Source organism: Sinohyriopsis cumingii, chromosome 10, assembly GCF_028554795.1.
Source record: "Sinohyriopsis cumingii isolate HCF-2022 chromosome 10, ASM2855479v2, whole genome shotgun sequence".
In the NCBI taxonomy this organism is placed as follows: domain Eukaryota; kingdom Metazoa; phylum Mollusca; class Bivalvia; order Unionida; family Unionidae; genus Sinohyriopsis; species Sinohyriopsis cumingii.
The window spans coordinates 77,432,401-77,456,077 of NC_142970.1; the positions used below are offsets into that span (position 1 = coordinate 77,432,401).

The 23,677-nt window shown below is 33.9% G+C and overlaps 1 protein-coding gene and 1 long non-coding RNA gene across 7 annotated transcripts in view; both read left to right on the forward strand.

Moving 5' to 3' along the window:
• Positions 1 to 23,677, forward strand: part of LOC149790423 (uncharacterized) — a 460,980-nt gene that overhangs the window by 68,103 nt on the left and 369,200 nt on the right. The window lies entirely within an intron of this gene.
• The window catches only part of LOC149790424 (voltage-dependent L-type calcium channel subunit beta-1-like), a 185,574-nt gene that overhangs the window by 63,694 nt on the left and 98,203 nt on the right, over positions 1 to 23,677 (forward strand). Inside the window, exon 1 of one of the 5 annotated variants that reach the window (XM_089972480.1) lies at positions 4,779 to 5,385. The exons of the other annotated variants lie outside the window; for them this stretch is intronic. Coding sequence (XP_089828606.1) covers positions 5,335 to 5,385 — 51 coding nt within the window. The 5' untranslated portion in view covers positions 4,779 to 5,334. Of the gene's footprint in view, positions 1 to 4,778; positions 5,386 to 23,677 lie in introns of those variants that run through there. 5 annotated transcript variants of the gene reach the window in all.

The following is a 23,677-nucleotide window of genomic DNA, read 5'->3' on the forward strand; positions in this document are numbered from 1 at the left end:
GCACAACACACACTTTGACACCTTCAGCACAGATATGGATTCATTGGGCACAACACCACACTTTGACACCTTCTGCACAGATAAGGATTCATTGGGCACAATACCACACTTTGACACCTTCTGCACATACATGTATTCATTGGGCACAACACCACACTTTGACACCTTCTGCACAGATATGGAGTCAGTTGGGCACAACACACACTTTGACACCTTCAGCACAGATATGGATTCATTGGGCACAACACCACACTTTGACACCTTCTGCACAGATAAGGATTCATTGGGCACAATACCACACTTTGACACCTTCTGCACATACATGTATTCATTGGGCACAACACCACACTTTGACACCTTCTGCACAGATATGGAGTCAGTTGGGCACAACACACACTTTGACACCTTCAGCACAGATATGGATTCATTGGGCACAACACCACACTTTGACACCATCTGCAGAGATATGGATTCTGTGCAGTTTACTTTGGCTGTGTAAAGATAAGAATGTTTCAACCTGTGGAAACATGTGGAAAACAAATTTTTGATGCAAGAAGGCACCAGCTCTTTTCAGCCACTTATTTCATCAGCTTCTTCCCTCGTTGTGAAAGGTACCTTGCTATCAGGAAAATCCTCAAAATTGTTGTCAACATTTGAGTCTTAAAGAATTATCATGTTAGAATTACATGTATCAGGTATAGTGGAAAGAAGACAAACACAACTTCAAACAATGTAGGAGGCAAAATAACAAAAAAGATAAGGAAAAATTTAGATTACAGAGAAATTTCAAATTTCAAAATGTGCAGCACTGGAATTTATACATGTGAGGACAAAGAATGGGTAGCATGTACAGTCACAGTCTTAACTGAAATGCTAGTTGAACTCTGAACATCTTTGCTATTATGGGAAAGAATGACCAGGGTAAGGTCAGTCCCATGTTTATCTGCTACTACACTGTCTATCACACTGGCCAGTCCAGACCAGAGCTGTCTGAATTGGAGATCAGTTTGTTTGGGGTTACAGAGGCTAGTGATGTATGCAAGTATTAACTGGATGTGGAAGTTAGGACTAATCAAACATAACAGGGAGAACAGGTGTTCACTCAATTACAATTATCATCGCTATTTAGTACACATTGCCGTTAGTTTCTATGTAAACTATTGATGTTTACTGGTACTATTTAGTACACATTGCCATTAATTTCTACATAAACTATTGATATTTACTGCAGTTGAATGAAATGTTATGTTGAAAGTTGATCTGATAGCAAAAGTATTTTCAAGAGTTTCCATATTTGATATATTTTAATGAGTAGAATCCAGTTTTGATGCAAGAAAACTAAATATGCTTTTTACTTCATACAGTAACATGGCCCTCTCTTCTATGGACTGAATTCTCTCTAAATGAATATACATGTATATGTAAAATATGAACTGTGACAGTGCATGTTATTAATGTAAAAACATACAGACAGATGCATATATTAGTGTTGTTCTGATTATCAATTATAATTGATAATCATTTAGTTGGGTGAACCAATTCACTAATTGATTGTGAAACTACATAATCGATTACACAGTAAAAGAGACAACTGTGAAGCACTCAGCACAGACTAGTTCCATCCCCTTGTTTGTTGGGAAGAAAACCGAGGATTCCGAACAAATTGTTTAAAGCTGCTAAATATCATACACGTGCCATGGATGCAGTGCCAAATTTAGACACAGTGAGCCCCTAAGCTTTGGGAAGCTGTAAAGGCCCTATTTGATATAAAATAAATTTTGAGAGGCCCCTTCAGACTGTGAGGCCCTAAGCTATGGGAAGCTGTAGAGGCCCTATTTGATATAAAATAAATTTTGAGAGGCCCATTCAGACTGTGAGGCCCTAAGCTATGGGAAGCTGTAGAGGCCCTATTTGATATAAAATAAATTTGAGAGGCCCCTTCAACACTCTGAGGCCCTAAGCTGTAGAGGCCCTATTTTATATAAAATAAATTTGAGAGGCCCTTCAGACTGTGAGGCCCTAAACTGTAGAGGCCCTATTTGATAAAAAATAAATTTGACAGGCCCCTTCAGACTGTGAGACCCTAAGCTGTAGAGGCTCTATTTTATATAAAATAAATTTGAGAGGCCTCTTCAGACTGTCAGTTCAGACTGTGAGGCCCTAAGCTGTTGAGGCCCTATTTTATATAAAATAAATTTGAGATGCCCCTTCCGACTGTCAGTTCAGACTGTGAGGCCCTAAGCTATGGGAAGCTGTAGAGGCCCTATTTGATATAAATTTGAGAGGCCCCTTCCGACTGTCAGTTCAGACTGTGAGGCCCTAAGCTGTAACTTATCTTATGTCTATATCTGGCACTGCATGGATGAAAATGATCCGAAAACAATAGATCCATATCTTATTAGTTAATAATGACAAGCAAGAAAAGCATGTCCTTCTATGCTTTAAACAATAGACAAATCACATATGAATAAAAATTGTTCTGGGGATTGCAACAGTCTTTCAGTTGCATAAAACTGATAAGCCAAAGAAATTTGCTTTTGTAAAACAAAAATAACACAACGTAATAAAAATGTAATATTTTTATGAGATTAAATTATATATATATATATATATGTATATATATATATATATATATATATATATATATATATATATATATATATATATATATATATATATATATATATAGATACATACATACATACATACATACATACATATATACTTGTAGTAATATTACACCTATCCAGCAAACAAGAAAGCAAAGGTCAATGTTGACATGGATGATTGGTTGATATATTTATTTGTAGTAACTGATTATAAGCGATTATCAGTAAGTTGTGTGGAACCCATGATTGATTATGAACTTGTAGCCGATTCCCATCACTAGCATATATTCTGTATAATTTACCCATTTTGTCTATGCAGTAACCGGGGTTCAAACCACGGCTGAGTCATACCAAAGATTTATAAAATTGGTATTAACATCTACCTTCCTGGGTACTCAGCATTAAGAGGCTAGTGTTAGGACTGGTGTCAAGATAATAAACTGCCACACTGCAGACTTCATAGTGAAATGACTGAATTTTTAAAAAAAAGTTGCATTAAATACATGTATACAGAAAACACAAACACATGTGACAGGGTTCTATATAAGTTTACTTATATATAAACTAAACATATACTTATAGTTCTAAAACACTGTGTAAACTATACATGTACTTTCTTTGATAACTATTTGCTAACATATACAGTATACATGCTTTTAAGACAAGTCCAGCAGCACATAATGTGCTGGTAGATCTGGGTCTGTGCAGTTTGTTAGGAGTAATCAGTAGAACAAACAACATAGACCTTGGTCTGCAGGTGCATTATGCCATGGGATATCAGGATCCATATTGTGTATAGTATATATGAGGTAATAGTAGCTTAATATTAAATGACAAAACTTCACTGTTAGGTCTCTCCAAAATCTCACAAAAATCTTTAAACAGGAGGCCCATGTTAGCAAAAAAGCTGAGCTAAGCACAAAAATAAATTTAACAGAAATTAAAATAGTTGAAATTTTGCACAATTTTTAGCGGAAAGTTGTGCATTTTTTAAATTAAGGCAGAGCATGTTTCAAATTTTTTGAGTCACTAATGTTGCAAACCAAATATTTTGGTGGCAATACTGACTGCATATGAATACCTGGTACATGTCAGTTAAGATAAATTCATAATTTATTCTGTTGTATGGAACTAGTGGAGTACAATCACTTTATCCCTAGAACTAAAAAAAAGACATCCACTATACTAACCAAATATATGGAGATTAAAATCATTACCATCACTAGTACTCAAAAAAGACATCCATTATACTAACCAAATATATGGAGATTACAAGCACTACCATCCCTAGAACTAAAAAAAGACACCCACTATACTAACCAAATATATGGAAATTACAATCATTACCATCCCTATTACTCAAAAAGGACATCCATTATACCAACCATATATATAGAAATTAAAATCATTACCATCACTAGTACTCAAAAAGACATCCATTATACCAACCAAATATATGGAGATTAAAATCACTACCATCTGTAGTACTAAAAAAAAGACATCCATTATACTGACCAAATATATAGAGATTAAAATCACTACCATCACTAGTACTAAAAAAAGATGTGGATTATAGGGACCAAATATCAGCAGCTGGACCCAATTAATATTTAAATTTTGACAGTTCTAGTCTGATTTGGGGGAGTGTACTGGAGGTCTGCTGAGCTGACATTGCTGGGGTCATTCAGTGGCAGTTTTTGAAAAGCAAACATTTTGTGGTAATCTTGGCAAATTCCTGTTCAGAATGAACTTACACCAGGAATGCCTGTTATGGATGGATCAGTTCTAGAACTAATTTTGTGTGTGTGAAGTCTTTTCATTTGGCAGCAGTGTACAGTTTCAGGCTTGATATATGCTATTTATTTTCAGCCAGATAATTTGGTGTGCCTGGATACTGATGCAGATTATTAATAATTAATAATCAAGATGGGACACTTTTATAAGCTTGCTTGCTTTGATTATTGCTTGGATGCAGGTACAAACTGCAGCCCAGGCACAGTTTCCCTTGGGTTCAGTAGACATATACATTACTGTATGAACAGCGAGAGAAAAATTTGGCTTGCACCTATTGGATGGCTCTCCATCCTTCTTCACCTACACACTATATAACCTGTTGCTTAGCAGTGTTAAACAATAACATGGCTTCACCTTGCAGTGGATTGTGTTTACACAGCATTCTTTAGGAATTCCAGAAGTTCTTGAATGGATTCCTTGGGAATATATGTATCAGAATACATCCAGAACCAGTTAGGATTTGCGTCATTACTATATACTTTTATGATTGTGTGCTTTAAGATGATGAATTAGGGTAGCAGTTTGCTTTTTGTTGTTTGCTATTACTTGGATAACTCAAGTGAAGACACATCATCATTGTTCTTACAGAAGCAGTAAAAAAAATTTAAGCTTAAATATATTACTAGTTATATGAATTTAATAATACCTTGTGTAATATCAACTGAATTCAAAGTGGCACAGGACTTTCAAAGAACCTGCTCGAGACCAGAAGGATTATACCTGAATCCATACCATTAACCTGACAGAAGTTTGGCTCATTGGTTAAAAAATCAAAAGAAAGGAAAGTGTGCTTATTTTGCAGTTATTACAGCATCTTGTGGCTTTCCAGTTTAGTAATTATCCTAACCAAAATTGGAGATTATTGCTTGCTTATTGGAGGTTATTGCTTGCTTATTGGAGATTATTGCTTGCTTATTAATAAGCAGTGCTGATGACCAGGATGAAAGGAAAGTTTGCAAACTTAAGGAGCCAGGATAGCATTGTGAGTACTATTTGAGTATTTTTTTAGCATTGTGAGTACTATTTGAGTATATTTTTTTAGCATTGTGAGTACTATTTGAGTATTTTTTAAGCAATGTCAGCAATATTTGAGTACTTTTGTTAGCCTCTTCAGGGATTTGTTGGTGTTTAATGAGTACCAAAATGAACTCTTTGATTACCATAGAATTACCAAATTTAATTGTAGAGACTGTAATTTAAACATTTTAGTTATTGGCCATAAGGCCAAGTTATCTTATGGTATAATTCTTTTTCCACTGTGCATCACCAATTGTCCAGTTATTAATTATGTCTCGAAAAACATGGGACCAGTTTATGGATTAATTTAAAGGGATAATTCTCATGACGAGGTCTTTTACATTTTAGTCAGTGTCAGTATGCCAGCCAATATGGGCACCGTTACTAAAAACGGGAAAAACCTTTATATAATTTCTTGTCTAAAACCACTTAACAAAATTTGGCCAGATGTGAGAAAGCTTTCTGGCATGAACACCTTTTCAAGACTTTATAGGATGCCAACCCTCCATCAATATGTCTGTCTTTACTAAACTTGACAGATCATTAAATAACTTAATTCGATCAAGCTTGAAACATTGTGGTCAATGGATTTAAAATTTCTACCAGTGACACCAGCACAGCATCAAACAAGGCTGCCATTACTAAAAATAGACAAAAACTTTTAACTTGTGAAATGCCACTAAACAGAATTTGTCCAAATGTGTAGATCATACATCAGATGTGCAGTATGCTTCATAGAAAATGAAATGATGTTTATAATGATATATACATGATATATGATGATATTGGAGCACATGGATACCAAAAATGGCTGCCATTACTAAAAATAGAAAAATGTTTAATAACTTCTGAAATGCCACTGAACAGATTTTGTCTAAATGTGTAGAGACATCAAAAGTACAATATGCTTCATGGTACATTGAAAATGAAATAATGTGTGTGATGATATGTTTGATGACATATGATGACATACATTTGCTTTGAGACTTTAACAGGATGCACATTGTGGTATTGAACTTGAGATACAATTTGAATCATAATGCAGCAAATTTCAGAGTCTGCTAGTATTGCCAACATGGTGATGACCAAAACTAGTGGAAATTTAAAGATGCTAGACTGGTTATTAGTGAAAATTCAAAGATGCTGGACTGGTTACTAGTTGAAATTTAAAGAGGCTAGACTGGTTCATAATCTTCAGAGAGCAGGTCTTACTTTGCACCAATGGTTCCCTATCTCAGATCATTACCCAAATCAGGATTACTAGTGTCATAAGAAGAAAGGTTTAAAATCATATCATAAGCTTATGGGTCAGGAGGTCCTCTTGATGGCTAATACAGGTTGCAGCAAAAAATGGTTGGGAACATTTTACAGTGCTGTACAATGATGTACTCTCATAATTCAGTTGCTACTATTTGAATATATTTACTGTTTATTGTTGATTTAATTATAAATCATTCTTGGTTTGTAGGAATAAATGAGGGAAGGATTTGTGGGGTAATTTCTGTTTCTTTCTTCTGTTTCTTTCTTATCATGATATGCTGTTTCTTTAGATATATTTATGCATAAATCTGAGTTCTGTTGTAGTGCAGTGGAACATAAATTACTGATGCATAAATCTCAGTTCTGCTGTACTGCAGTAAAACAGAAATTGCTGACTTCATCCAGTGCATGCATCAGCTGAAAGAATACTGTGATACTGATGGAATTCATGAATCATTATGTATCCACAAATCTGATAAAAACATGCTCATTTGAAGGCTTTCTTTTAAGCAAATAAATGATGGGGATCTGCTATCAAATTACCATTACTGAAAATAGAAGCCCAAACAGCTTAACAGAATTTAATTGATATGTGTCCTGAGAAAAAGGCAAACCAGACTTTGGCTAAATTAAAACAGTTGTTTTATGTTTAAAACATAACAACAACATTATTATCCCAATTATATGTTTTGGGTCGATTACAACAATATCTCATTAAAGAGTGGACGAATAGCATATTTGATTTGCAGTATGGAGTTATCAGTTGTACTTAAATACATGCGAAGCATTTTCAAAGTCTCTGATAACTCATGGATCAGCTTCAGGGTTCCCAACAACAGCAAATGAAAAATCTGGAATGTGTGTATTTAGCAGATGCTAGTGCAATGCGATATATACATGTATTGGCAGTTTGATTATTAGTGGTTCAGGAGCCAGTTTTTTTTTCTTTTTAAATCCCTGTCAGCAAGTGCAGCTAGATAATATTCATGGCTCATTTGTGCCATGTGTTATGAGTCTATGCTCTAAAAATAAGTAACAGAAAAGAGTGAAAAGCAACAAGCTTCATAAATTTCAGCAAATAATTTATTTCCTGGAATACAAAGTGAAAATGAGAAAAAAGAACTTACAGTATTTAGAATTAAATCCCAAAATAATCCAAAAAATGACAGACATAAGTCCTAGTACATGTGTAATTTAAAGTCTGGAATAAACTAAAGTTGAAGTCCAGAATAAATCCAAAAAACTAAAGGGGATGATGTGTCTGTTGTAGCTTATTGAGTGTTATTGAGTGTTATGTGTCTTTTGTTGAATCACAATAATATAATTCTAGGTTTGAATTCACTTTAAATTTCAGTGAATGTCTCTATCCAAGGATTTTATCAGAGCATTTTTGTATTTCCAGAGAAAATAATCACTTGAATTCAATAAATTGAAGAAATAAAATTCAGCCAAAACTGGTCACAACATAATACAGCTTAAAGTGATAGATGTTAAAGAACAACTGGTAAAAAATCCTCTATGTTACAAGATTATATAGTTCTCTTCTTGACATCAAGTCACAATTAGTATTTTCTACACAAAAAAAATTACCTAGTGGTAAATGACCTTCGAGAATGATCCAGATGTTTGCAAAATAAAAACCGTAACCTGGATTATGTAAAATACACTAAGGACATTCCAAAACCTAGACCTAGATCCAAATAAACATATTTTCTTCTATTAATGATAGTTCTGAATCTCAACCCATTCACACAGAAAATAATTTAGCTATGTATTTGTTGTTTACACAGAATAAAATAAAAAAAGTTAATTTGGATCAAGCAGAAATGAACTCAGTTTTGGACAAGGTCAAATCCAACATCCAGTGTTACATTACAATAACGTGTAATGAAATATAATAAAATAATTTTAAAAAAATGACAAACAATGCAAATTAAATATACATAACACATGTATCTATGCATGCAGTTCTTTCTCACTATAGAGCCATTCATAGCAATATGTGGCACAGGTGTTTTGTGTTACCCCACTATTGGGCCCTTCATATCGATATGCGGCACAGGTGCAATGTGTTAACCCACTATAGACCCTTCTTATCAATATGCGGCACATGTGTATTGTGTTACCCCGCTATAGGCCCTTCAAATCGATATGCGGCACAGGTGCATTGTTATCCCACTATCGGGCCCTTCATATTGATATGCAGCACAGGCATATTGATTTAATACACTGTAGGACCCTTCATTATAAGTTGCACTCATCCCATTACAGATTGTGTTATGGTCATGGATTCCATTTCTATTATGTAGTAATAAAATTATGTGTATCATGGACTTCATTATAAGGCAATCTGACTATGAAATTCTTTTCTCCATGATTACCATGGACAGTGTTATAATGAGGGAGTATTGTGTCATGTATTTCAGTATAAGGTAGTTTGACAAGAGGTTGGCATACTCCATGACTACCATGGATTATAATATTGATGGAGTACTGTATTATGTAATTCATTATAAGGCAGTCTAACTTTCAGGTGGTATACTCCATGATTACCATAGACAGTGTTATAATGAGGGAATATTGTGTCATGTATTTCAGTTTAAAGTAGTTTGACAACAGGTTGGCATACTCCATGACTACCATGGATTGTTATAATGATGGAGTACTGTATTATGTAATTCATTATAAGGCAGTCTAACTTTTAGGTGGTATACTCCATGATTACCATAAACAGTGTTATAATGAGGGAATATTGTGTCACATATTTCAGTATAAGGTAGTTTGACAACAGGGTGGCATACTCCATGACTACCATGTACCAGGCTAAAATAAGAGACTACGTATACATAATTCATTATAAGACAGTCTGACTGAAAGGTGATACACTCCATGATTCCCATGGACCATGCTATAATAAGAGATTACACTTTAGACTTTTTGGCCAGAGATCTAATGCAGACTGGTGTGAAGTGCACATAGATGGGTGAGCCTTTGCAAAAATTAGGATATGTTTGAGATTTGGAGTAAAAAGTGGCCAGGACATAAAAATTATGGATCAAAAAAAAAAAACAAAAAAAAAAAACATATGGGAGCAAAATAGTTAGATAACAATTTCATTCAGTAATACAGGTGGATGATTTTGATGATGACTATAATTTGTAGAGTTATGAACTAGATCAGATCATTGGAGCTGAGAAATTGTTAATGGAGATAGCACTGATTGATTTTGAACTTGAAAATGATGTTCAATGCAAGTCTGATGTACATGCTAGATGGACAAAACAGATGGTTTGCAGGTCAACTGTTCTTTCAGCTGTATTTTTTATATTAACTGTAGAAAAGGCAGAATACAAACATAATTAAAATGCAGATAATTTGAAACTTGAGCCCAATTTTCTGAAATAATTTAGCCCTACAAGATCATCTACTGCAAAACTATATAGCCCATTAAACAGAATTCATACAGTCTTAACCACAGAAACATTTTAATTTCTTTCCATAATCACAAATAAAATTGTCCAAGGTTGTTAGATTCTGATATAGCCAAGGTTTCCAGGTTTCTTTCTTTTGATGACCTGTTCAGTTTCATTTCATCATTAAATAATATGGTAGTATTTTGCATTCATTGTTTTCTCATATAACATAACTTGTATACAAAATGTTACCAAATATAGGTCTTGGAAATCTCTGTTTGTGGTCTTTGAAAGTTTGGGAAAAGTCTTTGAATTTTTTATTCAGAATTCTGCATGAACCCTGTTAAAGAGTTAACATAAAATGAATAAATAAGAATTTAAAATGAAATTAAAAAGTAAAGATAAAACATTATCTATCAGAAAAAAGACACTATTGCATTGATGCACTTGAAACCCTAATATGCCATTATGGAAGAGATAAGAAACCTGGCATGGTAGTCAGCAAAGCAATGATTTTAGAAAATGAAATTTTGGCGGAGCTTATCTTAGTGAAAAATCTTATTTTCATGCAGAAGTATTCAAAGGATGATACGTATGAACTGTGGAAAATTGTACATAATCATAAAGAAGTTTCCCAAATTGTTCAAGTTGGCTTAGCTATGTATGTTCCCCATCAGACAGCAGGACATGAAAAGGGGGATTCCTGGCAGACAATAGTATCATAAGAAACAGATTAAGCTTAGAAACAATCAACACATTCATGACAGCATTCAAAGATTTTGATTTGAGCCTGAATCTAGCAGAGCAGGAAGAAAGAGATATTGAAATGTTAGGTAGATATTGAACTATAGCTGTTTTCTCCTCCCTCTAATTTTTTCTTACTCCCATCTTATTTTTAGTGACATGGGGAAACTAACTCCTTTAGACAAAATCCTGGCACCGTATTTGCAATACCATACCTATTGACTGCCTCAATTGAGATTCAAAACACACAAAGCAATACATATTGACTGCCTCTATCAAAATGCAGAACACATGATGCCATACCTATTGACAGCCACTAATAAGATACAAAACACACAATGCAATACATATTGACTGCCTCTATCAAGATGCTGAACACAAAATATACAAATTGATAGAACAGAAAATACAATACATATTGATCGCCTCCTTCAAGATACTGAATCGTTCAAGATACAGAACATGAAGTATGATACAAATTAACTGCCTCCTTCAAGATACAAAATATGATACATATTGAGAGCCTCCATCAAGATACAGAACACAAAATATGATACATATTGACTGTCAAGATACATAACAAACTGTGATACATATTTACTGCCTGATTCAAGATGCTTAATACAATACATATTGACTGCCTCTGTCAGATACGGAACAGAAAATGATACAAATTGACTGCCACCTTCAAGATACAAAATACAATAAATATTGACTGCCTCTGTCAAGACACAGAACACAAAATGAAAAAAATTGACTGCCACCTTCAAGATACTAAATACAACAGATATTGACTGCCTCTGTCAAGACACAGAATGCAAAATGAAAAAAATTGATTGCCACCTTCAAGATACAAAATACAATAAATATTGACCGCCTCTGTCAAGATACAGAACACACAATACTGCCTGTTAAATGTAAAGGTGGAATTATCATACATCCTATTTAGTTCATTATGCTAATTTTTGTTTTATCAGTTATGATTTTAAAGTCGAACACTCTTTAGAGTCAGAATATGACATTAATATTTTATTTTAGGATTGTCCCCTGTAGAAATATATAATTGTTGGGTTTTATATCACGTCTGCACAATTCTGAATGTTATAGTGCAGAGTAAATGCTAGGTATTCAAATTACAAAATGTCCCTGGGAGTATCAGTTATACTGATTATGAAACTTATGTATAGATCTATGTATCAAAGCTTCAAAATAATATTATGCACTGTGAATCATCTCACTCCTGCACAGGTGTTTCTCTTCCATTTTAGTATCAAACATTTCATGTCTACACTGTACGTTCTTTATTAATGAAGAACTTCAAAGAATGTTTTAATGTAAACTGTAAAAATATTTTCAATGGCCCACTCAAATATGAAAGACATTCACACTGTAGGGCAGGTAGGTGTAGGCAACCTATGTCAGGTACGTGTGCCAACAGCGGCACGACTCTTTGTAAAGGCTAATGATACGAATTATAGTTTTGTATTGTATGTACTAGAGATGATAATTAAATTAAAAGGAATAATATTACTTGGCATGCAACACTCTACAAAGCAGACCTGGCAGAACAATCCTAAAAGGTTGCCGATATCTTCTGCAGGGTGTCAAAATAATTCATGCAAATTTTGCACATCTCCATGCCCTTCATGTTTCTGTTTGTGAACTCGGCCCTTTACCTGTCATGTGTATTATGTAGATGAGAATTTGACTAAAACTGTTAGTATATCTAGGTTATGCAAGATATGCAAAAGGGCTTGTCAATAAGAAGGCGTGACAATAAAGGTCGAGTAAGTTAGAGCACGAAACAAAAAGGTGTGGGGTACATTAAAGGTGAACAACAAAAGAAAGTATGAAATATTTTCATTAGAAGGTGCACTCAGCCAATCTTGAGTAGACAAGAAAGTTTATAGATAAATGGCTTTGGTAGACAACTAAATTCCCACATGTAAAAATTCTGTTAATTTGCAAAACCAAGAACAGAGCAATTCCAATACTCTGGTGCAGTTCTGTGGAACAAGCTTCCACAACATGTAAAATCTGCAGAACATATTAGAGTATTTAAGAAGAGGTATCATGTGCTTCTAATACATAATGGAATTTAGTATTTTAATACTGACCATGTTAAAATAAACAGCAATTATTGCTATCTTTGTATAATGTGCATTGTTATAATCTCCTTAAGAGGGCCTCAAGGGAGAATAATCCCTGATTAATGAGTCACCCTCTATAAATAAAGCATTATTATTATTATTATTACATGTCTTATTATTATTATTATTATTATTATTAATTTTATTATTATTAATATATTAGTATATTTCTTAATTATACTACAAATTGACACTCTTTTGTCACATGCCGTTTTTGTCCACTTTTGTCTCATACTGATATTGACTCACCCTTTTTGTTGCATGCTCTTTTGATATGCCCTTTTATCAATAGATTGTATACATAGACTGGTAAACTGCCTGTTGCTGGTTAATTGATATTTTGCATAGATATTGATGATAACCATCCAACCACAATTCAAACCAATGTCTTACTGAGAGGAGATTTGCAAATGTGTTGATAATTCTTCGTGGAAAATTGTCATACTAGTAAATGAAAATGTTGCTGTCCAGTTGATATTGTTTAAAGAGGCTCCCCTCTTTTTACTGAGTTGGCCACAAGAACTGAATAGATAGTTACTGAATGACATCATCAGCAGCCATTTTTGTTGTATCCTGGCAGATTTACCTTTTGAGTTTATATGGTGCTTGGAAGTTTAAATAAATTCATTTAATCTGAAGATACTGTTACAAAACATAGATACATAAATAGACGCAAACGCAGGCTTTCTGTTAGTATCTATTGATTCTGCTTCAGCGTGCCTTATTTAAAACATTCAGTTTTGGTGGTTGTATATAGGAGAAATTGACAGGTTGCCTATCATCCAAGTAAAATTGGCAGAATATCATATACTACCATAGTGACCTTATCAGGAAGCATCTATAAGCTAATAATAATAATAATCATAATCATAATGACTTCATTATTGGGGGCCCCAAGTGGCCGAGTGGTCTAAAGCGCTCACTGTTACGGATCACTGCCATCTCACTGTTGTCTGCATGGGTTCGAGTCTCGGGCTTGGCGAATGTGGGTATGTGAGGAAGCTTGCCGGTAGCTTCTTGTTGGTCGGTGGTTCTTTCATCCTCCACCATTAATACTGGCGGCCATGTATAACCTATCTTGTGCTGAAAAATGGTGTTAAAACCTATAACAACAATAACAACAACCTTATTTAAAAAGAGGGTAACTCAGTTAACTGAAGAACTAATCAACCTTGAGACCCTTGTATAAAAGAACATATGATGTCATTGACATGTAGGTTGCGAAAGTTGTGTAGTCACGTGACTAGGAATGCAGATGGCCAGATCCAGGTCAGATTTCTGGAACAATGTACTTTCGTCTCGTCTTTCAGTGGATTGAAGACATAACGAATGCTATGATCACAATTTCTGAGAAAATAAATCATATTCCTTTCGATTTCATGCAGGCATATCTTGATGAAAGGTCGTTCAGGTTTGCTAGACTAGATATTGACTTGTCAAAATCTCTCACAACACAAACACAGATGCAGAGTCAGACACTCACTCACACACACTTTGGAGCTTTAATAATGCTGTTCTTCTTTTGTTCTTGAGATTGTTATCGTTTCGATATCGAAAATACACGTTTTCTAAGTATTCAGATAGGCCCATACCAGATGTATGGTTTAAATCGTCAAGCTGAAGGTTTGTTGACATTTGTTCTTGTCATGATTTTATGAAGGAAAAATACAAATAAAGTATGCAAGCCTGGATAATGTCACAGTATGATTGAGATTTGAGTACTTACCAGTACTTAAAATGTGTACATGTTTTTGGAAAACTTAAGACTTGTTACTGTGGATGAAGAGTATTTATTGAAACTGTTGAACTTGATGGCTAACTGAACTTAGGAGTATATACTTATATATGAGGTCACTCAGACAACACATAATGACATTGCTTCGTGGAAATGTTTAAATTCTGGGTAATAGGATGTAATAGTATTCTTGTTTTAAGTACGTTATTTGGCAAATATTTGCACTGTTTCATGCCTAGAAAATACTTTACCATGTGAGTCACGAGTGAGCCTGATCTTTTAGTTAACACATTAACCCCTGGAGCTTTTCGACATTTTTGCCTGAAAACTGAGTAGGAAACACTTTTTAAAGCTGTTTCTGAATAGACTCGAAAACACCAAATCCCCAGTCATCTTTCAATAACATACTGCCTAGTTGTGTTAGAAACATCGCTTTTGGGCTGTTTGACTCGCACATGAGCAGAAGGGTAAAAGTTAAGAGTTCTTTTTGTTTTGTTTTTTTGTTAAACGGAGCAAGAGCCATTATTTTTGTATGGAGACAACAACTCTTTATTCCAAATGCCCATCTTATCCTACTTTTTGTAACGGCTCATCTGTCTGTTTGCAGTTCATACTAGTTTGCCTTAGATCTGAGACCAAAAAGTCTAAAATCCTGACACAAAATTGGATTCCGACCTCGGGCAAATTTTGGGTTAAAAAAAAAATTGGGTCCAAAAAATGAGGTTTTTCTATCTGTATTTTGTAGTGCAACTAGATATTCCAGATTATTTGGTATCCTTGTAGAGCTACATCTGCCTACCTTTCTATAATACCACCCACTTTAGTGTATCATGCATGACCATGACGCTACAGAGCTCGGCAGTAGGCTACTACCTCCTGCCCCATAAAGTCGTCGCTGAGGGTTAATGTGTTAAGAATTATGTACTGGGTTATACTCATGTTGATCATTTCATCACCTGGTCTTTTATTTTATCCGAGTAATTTATAAGAACTTGTGCATTTTATATTACTTTAACGTGTTTTTATTAATTAGTTTCTTTGCAGAATTGACCACAGAGAGTTTAACAGGACAGATTATTTCCAATGAAGGGGTGTATAGGTTATATCATAAAATTTGAACATATTCTGCTTTTGATTTTTGGACTTGTATTTACAATTTTGCAATTTCAGTACATCTGCCTTCCTACTTTCATATTATATTAATGTTACTATGTGTTTATCCATCCATACATCTACCTTTATCACTTTCATTTTATATTTATGTTACTGTGTGTTTATCCATTCATACATCTACCTTTCCCACTTTCATTTTATATTTATGTTACTGTGTGTTTATCCATTCATACATCTACCTTTCTCATCTTCATTTTATATTTATGTTACTGTGCATTTAACTGGGGCCCAGGGTGGCAGAGTGGTCTAAAGTGCTCACCATTACAGACCAATGCCATCTCACTCTGTCTGCATGGGTTCGAGTCTCAGGCTCAGCCAATGTGGGTATGTGAGAAAGCTTGCCGTAGCTTCCCATGTGTTGGTAGTTCTTACTGTGGTTTTCCTAGGTCCTTCCTCCACCAATTATACTGGCCACCATGTATTTTATAGCTTTTCTTGCATTGAAAAATGGTGTTAAGTCCTAAATAATGAGAACTGTGTATTTATCCATCCATGTACATCTACAATTTACACTTTCTTGTCTGGAGCAAAGCTTGTGATGCCATTCATTCTCATTATGTGCATTATATAAATACAAATGCCAATATATGAAATGTTTACATTTCTTTGGGCCCCTTAGTCTTCTAATTGACATGTTGGTGGGTAAGGGGAAAATAACTTGACTTTGGTTTGGTTTTTATTTAGTTTGGAAATTATGATGAAGGTGTAATAGGATTTATAGTGTAGAATTTCATGATAGTTAATTATTTAGCAGAGGGTAGTGGCATATAGTTGACTTGATGATTCTCTTGTGAAACACACAACCGTTTTGTGGCTTAAGTACACAAATGACTGCTTTTTATGAAGGATGTACATATATCAAGCACAAAAAAACTCTGCAAGCACATATGTATAACATGTAACCCAGGATTAAAATTTTGGGGAAAGAGTATTATCCTTTAAGTTTGTATGGGGCAAAGATATAGGAAATTGGGTTGAAGTGAGTTAGAGGCAAAATTCAATGATGGTAGAAAAGATGATGAAATTGGCATTGTCTAGACTCAGGAAGTCAGATAGGATTAAGAAAACACTGAATACATGTACTCAGCAGATTTTTTGACAGTATGAAAGACCTTTTTTAAATATTAAAAACTGCTGCATGAGTTCGTTAATAATATTACCACCACCCCCTCAACAAATGTTCCTGATAGATTACTAATAATCAGCTGAGGGAGATGATCTGATTCCAAAGCACATCATTGTACTCAAGCCAAGTCAAAAACACTCAGAATCAACCCATGAGATATGGGTGAAGAGGTATATTTATATACATAGAAAAGTGTTTAATTGATAATTGATGAATTAAGTGATGAAATTCATCAATCACTTTATAAGCATGCAGTTTCTTTGATATTGACTATAGATTTTTTATTTGCCTCTACTCTGATAGTGACTATGGATTTGATTTGCCACCACTCTATTATTGAGTATGGATTTGATTTGCCACCACTCTTTATTTGACTATGTATTTGATTTTCTTCCACTCTTTTATTGAGTATGGATTTGATTTGCTTCCACTCTTTTATTGAATATAGATTTGATTTGCCTCCACTCTTTTATTGACTATGGATTTGATTTGCTTCCACTCTTTTATTGAGTATGGATTTGATTTGCCTCCACTCTTTTATTGAGTATGGATTTGATTTGCCTCCACTCTTTTATTGACTATGGATTTGATTTGCCTCCACTCTTTTATTGACTACGGATTTGATTTGCCTTCACTCTCTTATTGAGTATGGATTTGGTTTGCCTCCACTCTTTTATTGACTACGGATTTGATTTGCCTTCACTCTCTTATTGAGTATGGATTTGGTTTGCCTCCACTCTTTTATTGACTACGAATTTAATTTGCCACCACTCTTTTATTGACTACGGATTTGATTTGTCTCCACTCTTTTATTGAGTATGGATTTGATTTGCCTCCACTCTTTTATTGACTACGGAATTGATTAGCCTCCACTCTTTTATTGAGTATGGATTTGATTTGCCTCCACTCTTTTATTGAGTATGGATTTGATTTGCCTCAACTCTTCTTTTATTGAGTATGGATTTGATTTGCCTCAACTCTTCTTTTATTGAGTATGGATTTGATTTGCCTCCACTCTTTATTTGAGTATGGATTTGATTTGCCTCCACTCTTTTATTGAGTATGGATTTGATTTGCCTCCACTCTTTTATTGAGTATGGATTTGATTTGCCACCACTCTTTTATTGAATATGGATTTGATTTGCCTCCACTCTTTATTTGACTATGGATTTGATTTGCATCAACTCTTTTATTGGGTATGGATTTGATTTGCCTCCACTCTTTTATTGAGTATGGATTTGATTTGCCTCCACTCTTTTATTGAGTATGGATTTGATTTGCCACCACTCTTTTATTGAATATGGATTTGATTTGCCTCCACTCTTTATTTGACTATGGATTTGATTTGCATCAACTCTTTTATTGGGTATGGATTTGATTTGCCTCCACTCTTTTATTGAGTATGGATTTGATTTGCCTCAACTCTTCTTTTATTGAGTATGGATTTGATTTGCCTCCACTCTTTATTTGAGTATGGATTTGATTAGCCTCCACTCTTTTATTGAGTATGGATTTGATTTGCCACCACTCTTTTATTGAGTATGGATTTGATTTGCCACCACTCTTTTATGGAGTATGGATTTGATTTGCCTCCACTCTTTTATTGAGTATGGATTTGATTTGCCTCAACTCTTCTTTTATTGAGTATGGATTTGATTTGCCTCAACTCTTCTTTTATTGAGTATGGATTTGATTTGCCTCAACTCTTCTTTTATTGAGTATGGATTTGATTTGCCTCCACTCTTTTATTGACTATGGATTTGATTTGCCTCCACTCTTTTATTGACTACGGATTTGATTTGCCTTCACTCTCTTATTGAGTATGGATTTGGTTTGCCTCCACTCTTTTATTGACTACGAATTTAATTTGCCTCCACTCTTTTATTGACTACGAATTTGAATTGCCACCACTCTTTTATTGACTATGGATTTGATTTGCTTCCACTCTTTTATTGAGTATGGATTTGATTTGCCTCCACTCTTTTATTGAGTATGGATTTGATTTGCCTCAACTCTTCTTTTATTGAGTATGGATTTGATTTGCCTCAACTCTTCTTTTATTGAGTATGGATTTGATTTGCCTCCACTCTTTATTTGAGTATGGATTTGATTTGCCTCCACTCTTTTATTGAGTATGGATTTGATTTGCCTCCACTCTTTTATTGAGTATGGATTTGATTTGCCACCACTCTTTTATTGAATATGGATTTGATTTGCCTCCACTCTTTATTTGACTATGGATTTGATTTGCATCAACTCTTTTATTGGGTATGGATTTGATTTGCCTCCACTCTTTTATTGAGTATGGATTTGATTTGCCTCAACTCTTCTTTTATTGAGTATGGATTTGATTTGCCTCCACTCTTTATTTGAGTATGGATTTGATTTGCCTCCACTCTTTTATTGAGTATGGATTTGATTTGCCACCACTCTTTTATTGAGTATGGATTTGATTTGCCACCACTCTTTTATGGAGTATGGATTTGATTTGCCTCCACTCTTTTATTGAGTATGGATTTGATTTGCCTCAACTCTTCTTTTATTGAGTATGGATTATTTGCCTCAACTCTTCTTTTATTGAGTATGGATTTGATTTGCCTCCACTCTTTATTTGAGTATGGATTTGATTTGCCTCCACTCTTTTATTGAGTATGGATTTGATTTGCCTCCACTCTTTTATTGAGTATGGATTTGATTTGCCACCACTCTTTTATTGAATATGGATTTGATTTGCCTCCACTCTTTATTTGACTATGGATTTGATTTGCATCAACTCTTTTATTGGGTATGGATTTGATTTGCCTCCACTCTTTTATTGAGTATGGATTTGATTTGCCTCAACTCTTCTTTTATTGAGTATGGATTTGATTTGCCTCCACTCTTTATTTGAGTATGGATTTGATTTGCCTCCACTCTTTTATTGAGTATGGATTTGATTTGCCACCACTCTTTTATTGAGTATGGATTTGATTTGCCACCACTCTTTTATGGAGTATGGATTTGATTTGCCTCCACTCTTTATTTGACTATGGATTTGATTTGCCTCAACTCTTTTATTGGGTATGGATTTGATTTGCCTCCACTCTTTTATTGAGTATTGATTTGATTTGCCTCCACTCTTTATTTGAGTATTGATTTGATTTGCCACTTCTCTTTATTTGACTATGGATTTGATTTGCCTCCACTCTTTTATTGAGTATGGATTTGATTTGCCACCACTCTTTTATTGAGTATGGATTTGATTTGCCTCCACTCTTTATTTGACTATGGATTTGATTTGCCTCAACTCTTTTATTGAGTATGGATTTGATTTGCCTCCACTCTTTTATTGGGTATGGATTTGATTTGCCTCCATTCTTTATTTGAGTATGGATTTGATTTGCCTCCACTCTTTATTTGACTATGGATTTGATTTGCCTCAACTCTTTTATTGGGTATGGATTTGATTTTCCTCCATTCTTTTATTGAGTATGGATTTGATTTGCCTCCACTCTTTTATTGGGTATTGATTTGATTTGCCTCCACTCTTTATTTGAGTATTGATTTGATTTGCCACTTCTCTTTATTTGACTATGGATTTGATTTGCCACCACTCTTTATTTGACTATGGATTTGATTTGCTTCCACTCATTTATTGAGTATGGATTTGATTTGCCTTCATTCTTTTATTGACTATGGATTTGATTTGCCTCCACTCTTTTATTGGGTATGGATTTGATTTGCCTCCACTCTTTTATTGAGTATGGATTTGATTTGCCTCCACTCTATTATTGACTATGGATTTGATTTGCCACCACTCTTTTATTGAATATGGATTTGATTTGCCTCCACTCATTATTTGAGTATGGATTTGATTTGCCACCACTCTTTTATTGACTACGGATTTGATATAATATTTTCATGTATAATTATTTCTTTTCTTGGTTTGTTTGGGAAACAATAAAAGATATTAAAAAATATAATGGGGAAAGTCATTGCTTTCTAATAATGATTGAAAGTGATGAAATCTTTTATTGTGTTCAACAGTATTGACAGCTTAAGCACATTCTGATTGAGTTTTCTCTTCACTTTTTTAATCAGATGTTATAATTTCATAAAAATAATAGAAATGAAAACATACAAAAATAATAATAAAAAAACACAACTTAGCTGGAAGTATGATTCTAAGTAAAAGTCTAAGAAAACAAATTGCCCTCATAATATTTGGACATCTGTTCATTATACACTTAATAATATATATATATATATATATATATATATATATATATATATATATATATATATATATATATATATATATATATATATATATATAGTTAATCGGAGTGAAAGGTGTACTTTGATCATCATACCATTTCCCATCTGAACATCCAGACACACTAGGGATTTACAAATTTGCTATAAGTTAGCTTGCTCATTGTATACTGATGGAAAAATTTGAGTTTGCCTTTGGAAAATTTGTGCTTTCCCTGAAAATAATATCTCAAAATAAGTAAAAGAATGAAATAAAATATGTTATTTTAAGGAAATCACATTATTTATATATTTATTTAAAGTTAAATTTATTCATCTTTATTAGCAATTTAAGACCATAATTAAAGTTATAAAAAATGATATGTGTAAATGTTACATGAAGTTAAATAAATAGATTAGAAAGAGTTACAATGCAGATATAGTTGAAAGAGCAAAACCAGACACAGACATGTATACAGACAGATACATTGATATGTAGAAAAGGGTTTGTGAAATAGCTAGATTACTAAGTAAGAGAGAGAGGGAAAAAGGAGAGAGAGAGAAAACTGTACTGATTTATTTATATTCACAATTGATGGATTTATGAACATTTATTTTTTACCATTCACTTAGCAATATCATTTAGCCATGTTGAAACTTGATTGGTCTCCTATAGCTACCATGTAAACAAAAGATTATAAACACTGCTTGTAGGGGATATATTTTCATGATGTTGATTATGTTTTGAATGAAACACTCCAGGTCATTAATTGTTAGAGACATGTGTCTTGTATTTCCTGATACACCTATCAAAGAAATCTGTGAATTGTATTATTAACAATTAACACCTACTCACCAGAAAACAGAGGACCTGGAAGTCAGTAAATTCTGATTAAATCTAACTGCTAAGTTAAAACATAAATATTTATTCCTTATTTGTCTAAACTTGCTTTAAATACTAAATATTCACATTGTCGCATTAGTGCAAGAAAATGTGAGCCTGACCTTGTCAGTGCCTACAAAATGGAAATGACACATGTATTGGATGAAAGACAGACATGACCACCCTCACGATTTTCCAACTTTATAATAGCAGCATCTGATGTTTTGTTACGCCGTACTGAAAACTGGTCAAACTTGACTGACACTGTTTTCTTAGGGTTGACAGGTCTGGATTGAAACTGGTGAGTTATGTTGAAGAAGAATACGCTACGAACAAATGCTAAATAAAGGTGCCAATATATGTACTGCGTGAGATTCCAGGGTATTAAAATTGCAGAAAATAAAGCATGAGGAATTGAATATGGCTACATGTCAGTAACATATCTAACATAAAACTAGTGTTTTATATCTCTTGCCAGACTAATGACATTAAATAAAATTTCTTTTGTATCCATTTCTCTATGGTTTGGATTTTTGTCTAGGGGCAAGCGCCATGCTAACTTGTTCTTGCTCCAGTTGAGTTGAGCTAGTTCTAGGAGCTGTTCTGTGAAATGAACTCTCCAAAGCAGTTAGATCAGAAACAAATACAAATGTGTTCAAAACAAAAACATGTGACTTTTACTATCGTGAAAGACAGTTTTCATTGTAGTATAATTCAGATATACGCAATGCAATCTGGTGGATGAGGACAAAGTCCAGTGAAATTTAATAGATTTATTTTACTGATTCTTTTAATTCTGACATAAATTTTAAATCTGTAACACCTAATTATAATCTCATTGCTTAGTCAAATGTATGATATTATTCAGCAAAATATACCCAGCCCCGAAATCGTGATCCCTCTGGACCCTATTAGAAATAAATTTTGTAAATTCTTTTGTGTGCATCCTTTGGATCACTTTTCATTACGCGTGTCTGTAATACAATTTTTACTGTTATCATATACTGTTATGTGTTGTGTCAGTGTTATATAAATGTTACAGTTCACGCATTGTGGATTATGGATTGCCTACTGGATCCAGTGGGCAAGGACAGAGGGTCAAGGAATTAAGTGCCCACCATGACCGTCGGATTTACCCCAATCCTAGCAGAAATCTACTCAGTTTGTTGAAAGGCTGTCATGGATTTTATTGCAGCAATCTTGGGTTTTATGGCTTCCCTTGCTGGTTTTATTTTGACTTGTATGGGTCATCCTTGTTGATCACTTTTTATATATATATATATTTTTAAAAATGTATGTATGCATGTATGTATGTATGTATGTATGCATGTATGTATGTATGTATGCATGCATGCATGCATGCATGCATACATGCGTGTGTATATGTGCATGTATGTATGTGTGTGTGTGTTACAACTGTTTATTATGTAGTATGTTAGTGTTGTATAACTGATATACGAATTTGCTGCTTTTTATTTGCCTATCCTACCTGTATAAATTTATTTATTATCATTATTATATTATGTATAAAGAAATGGAT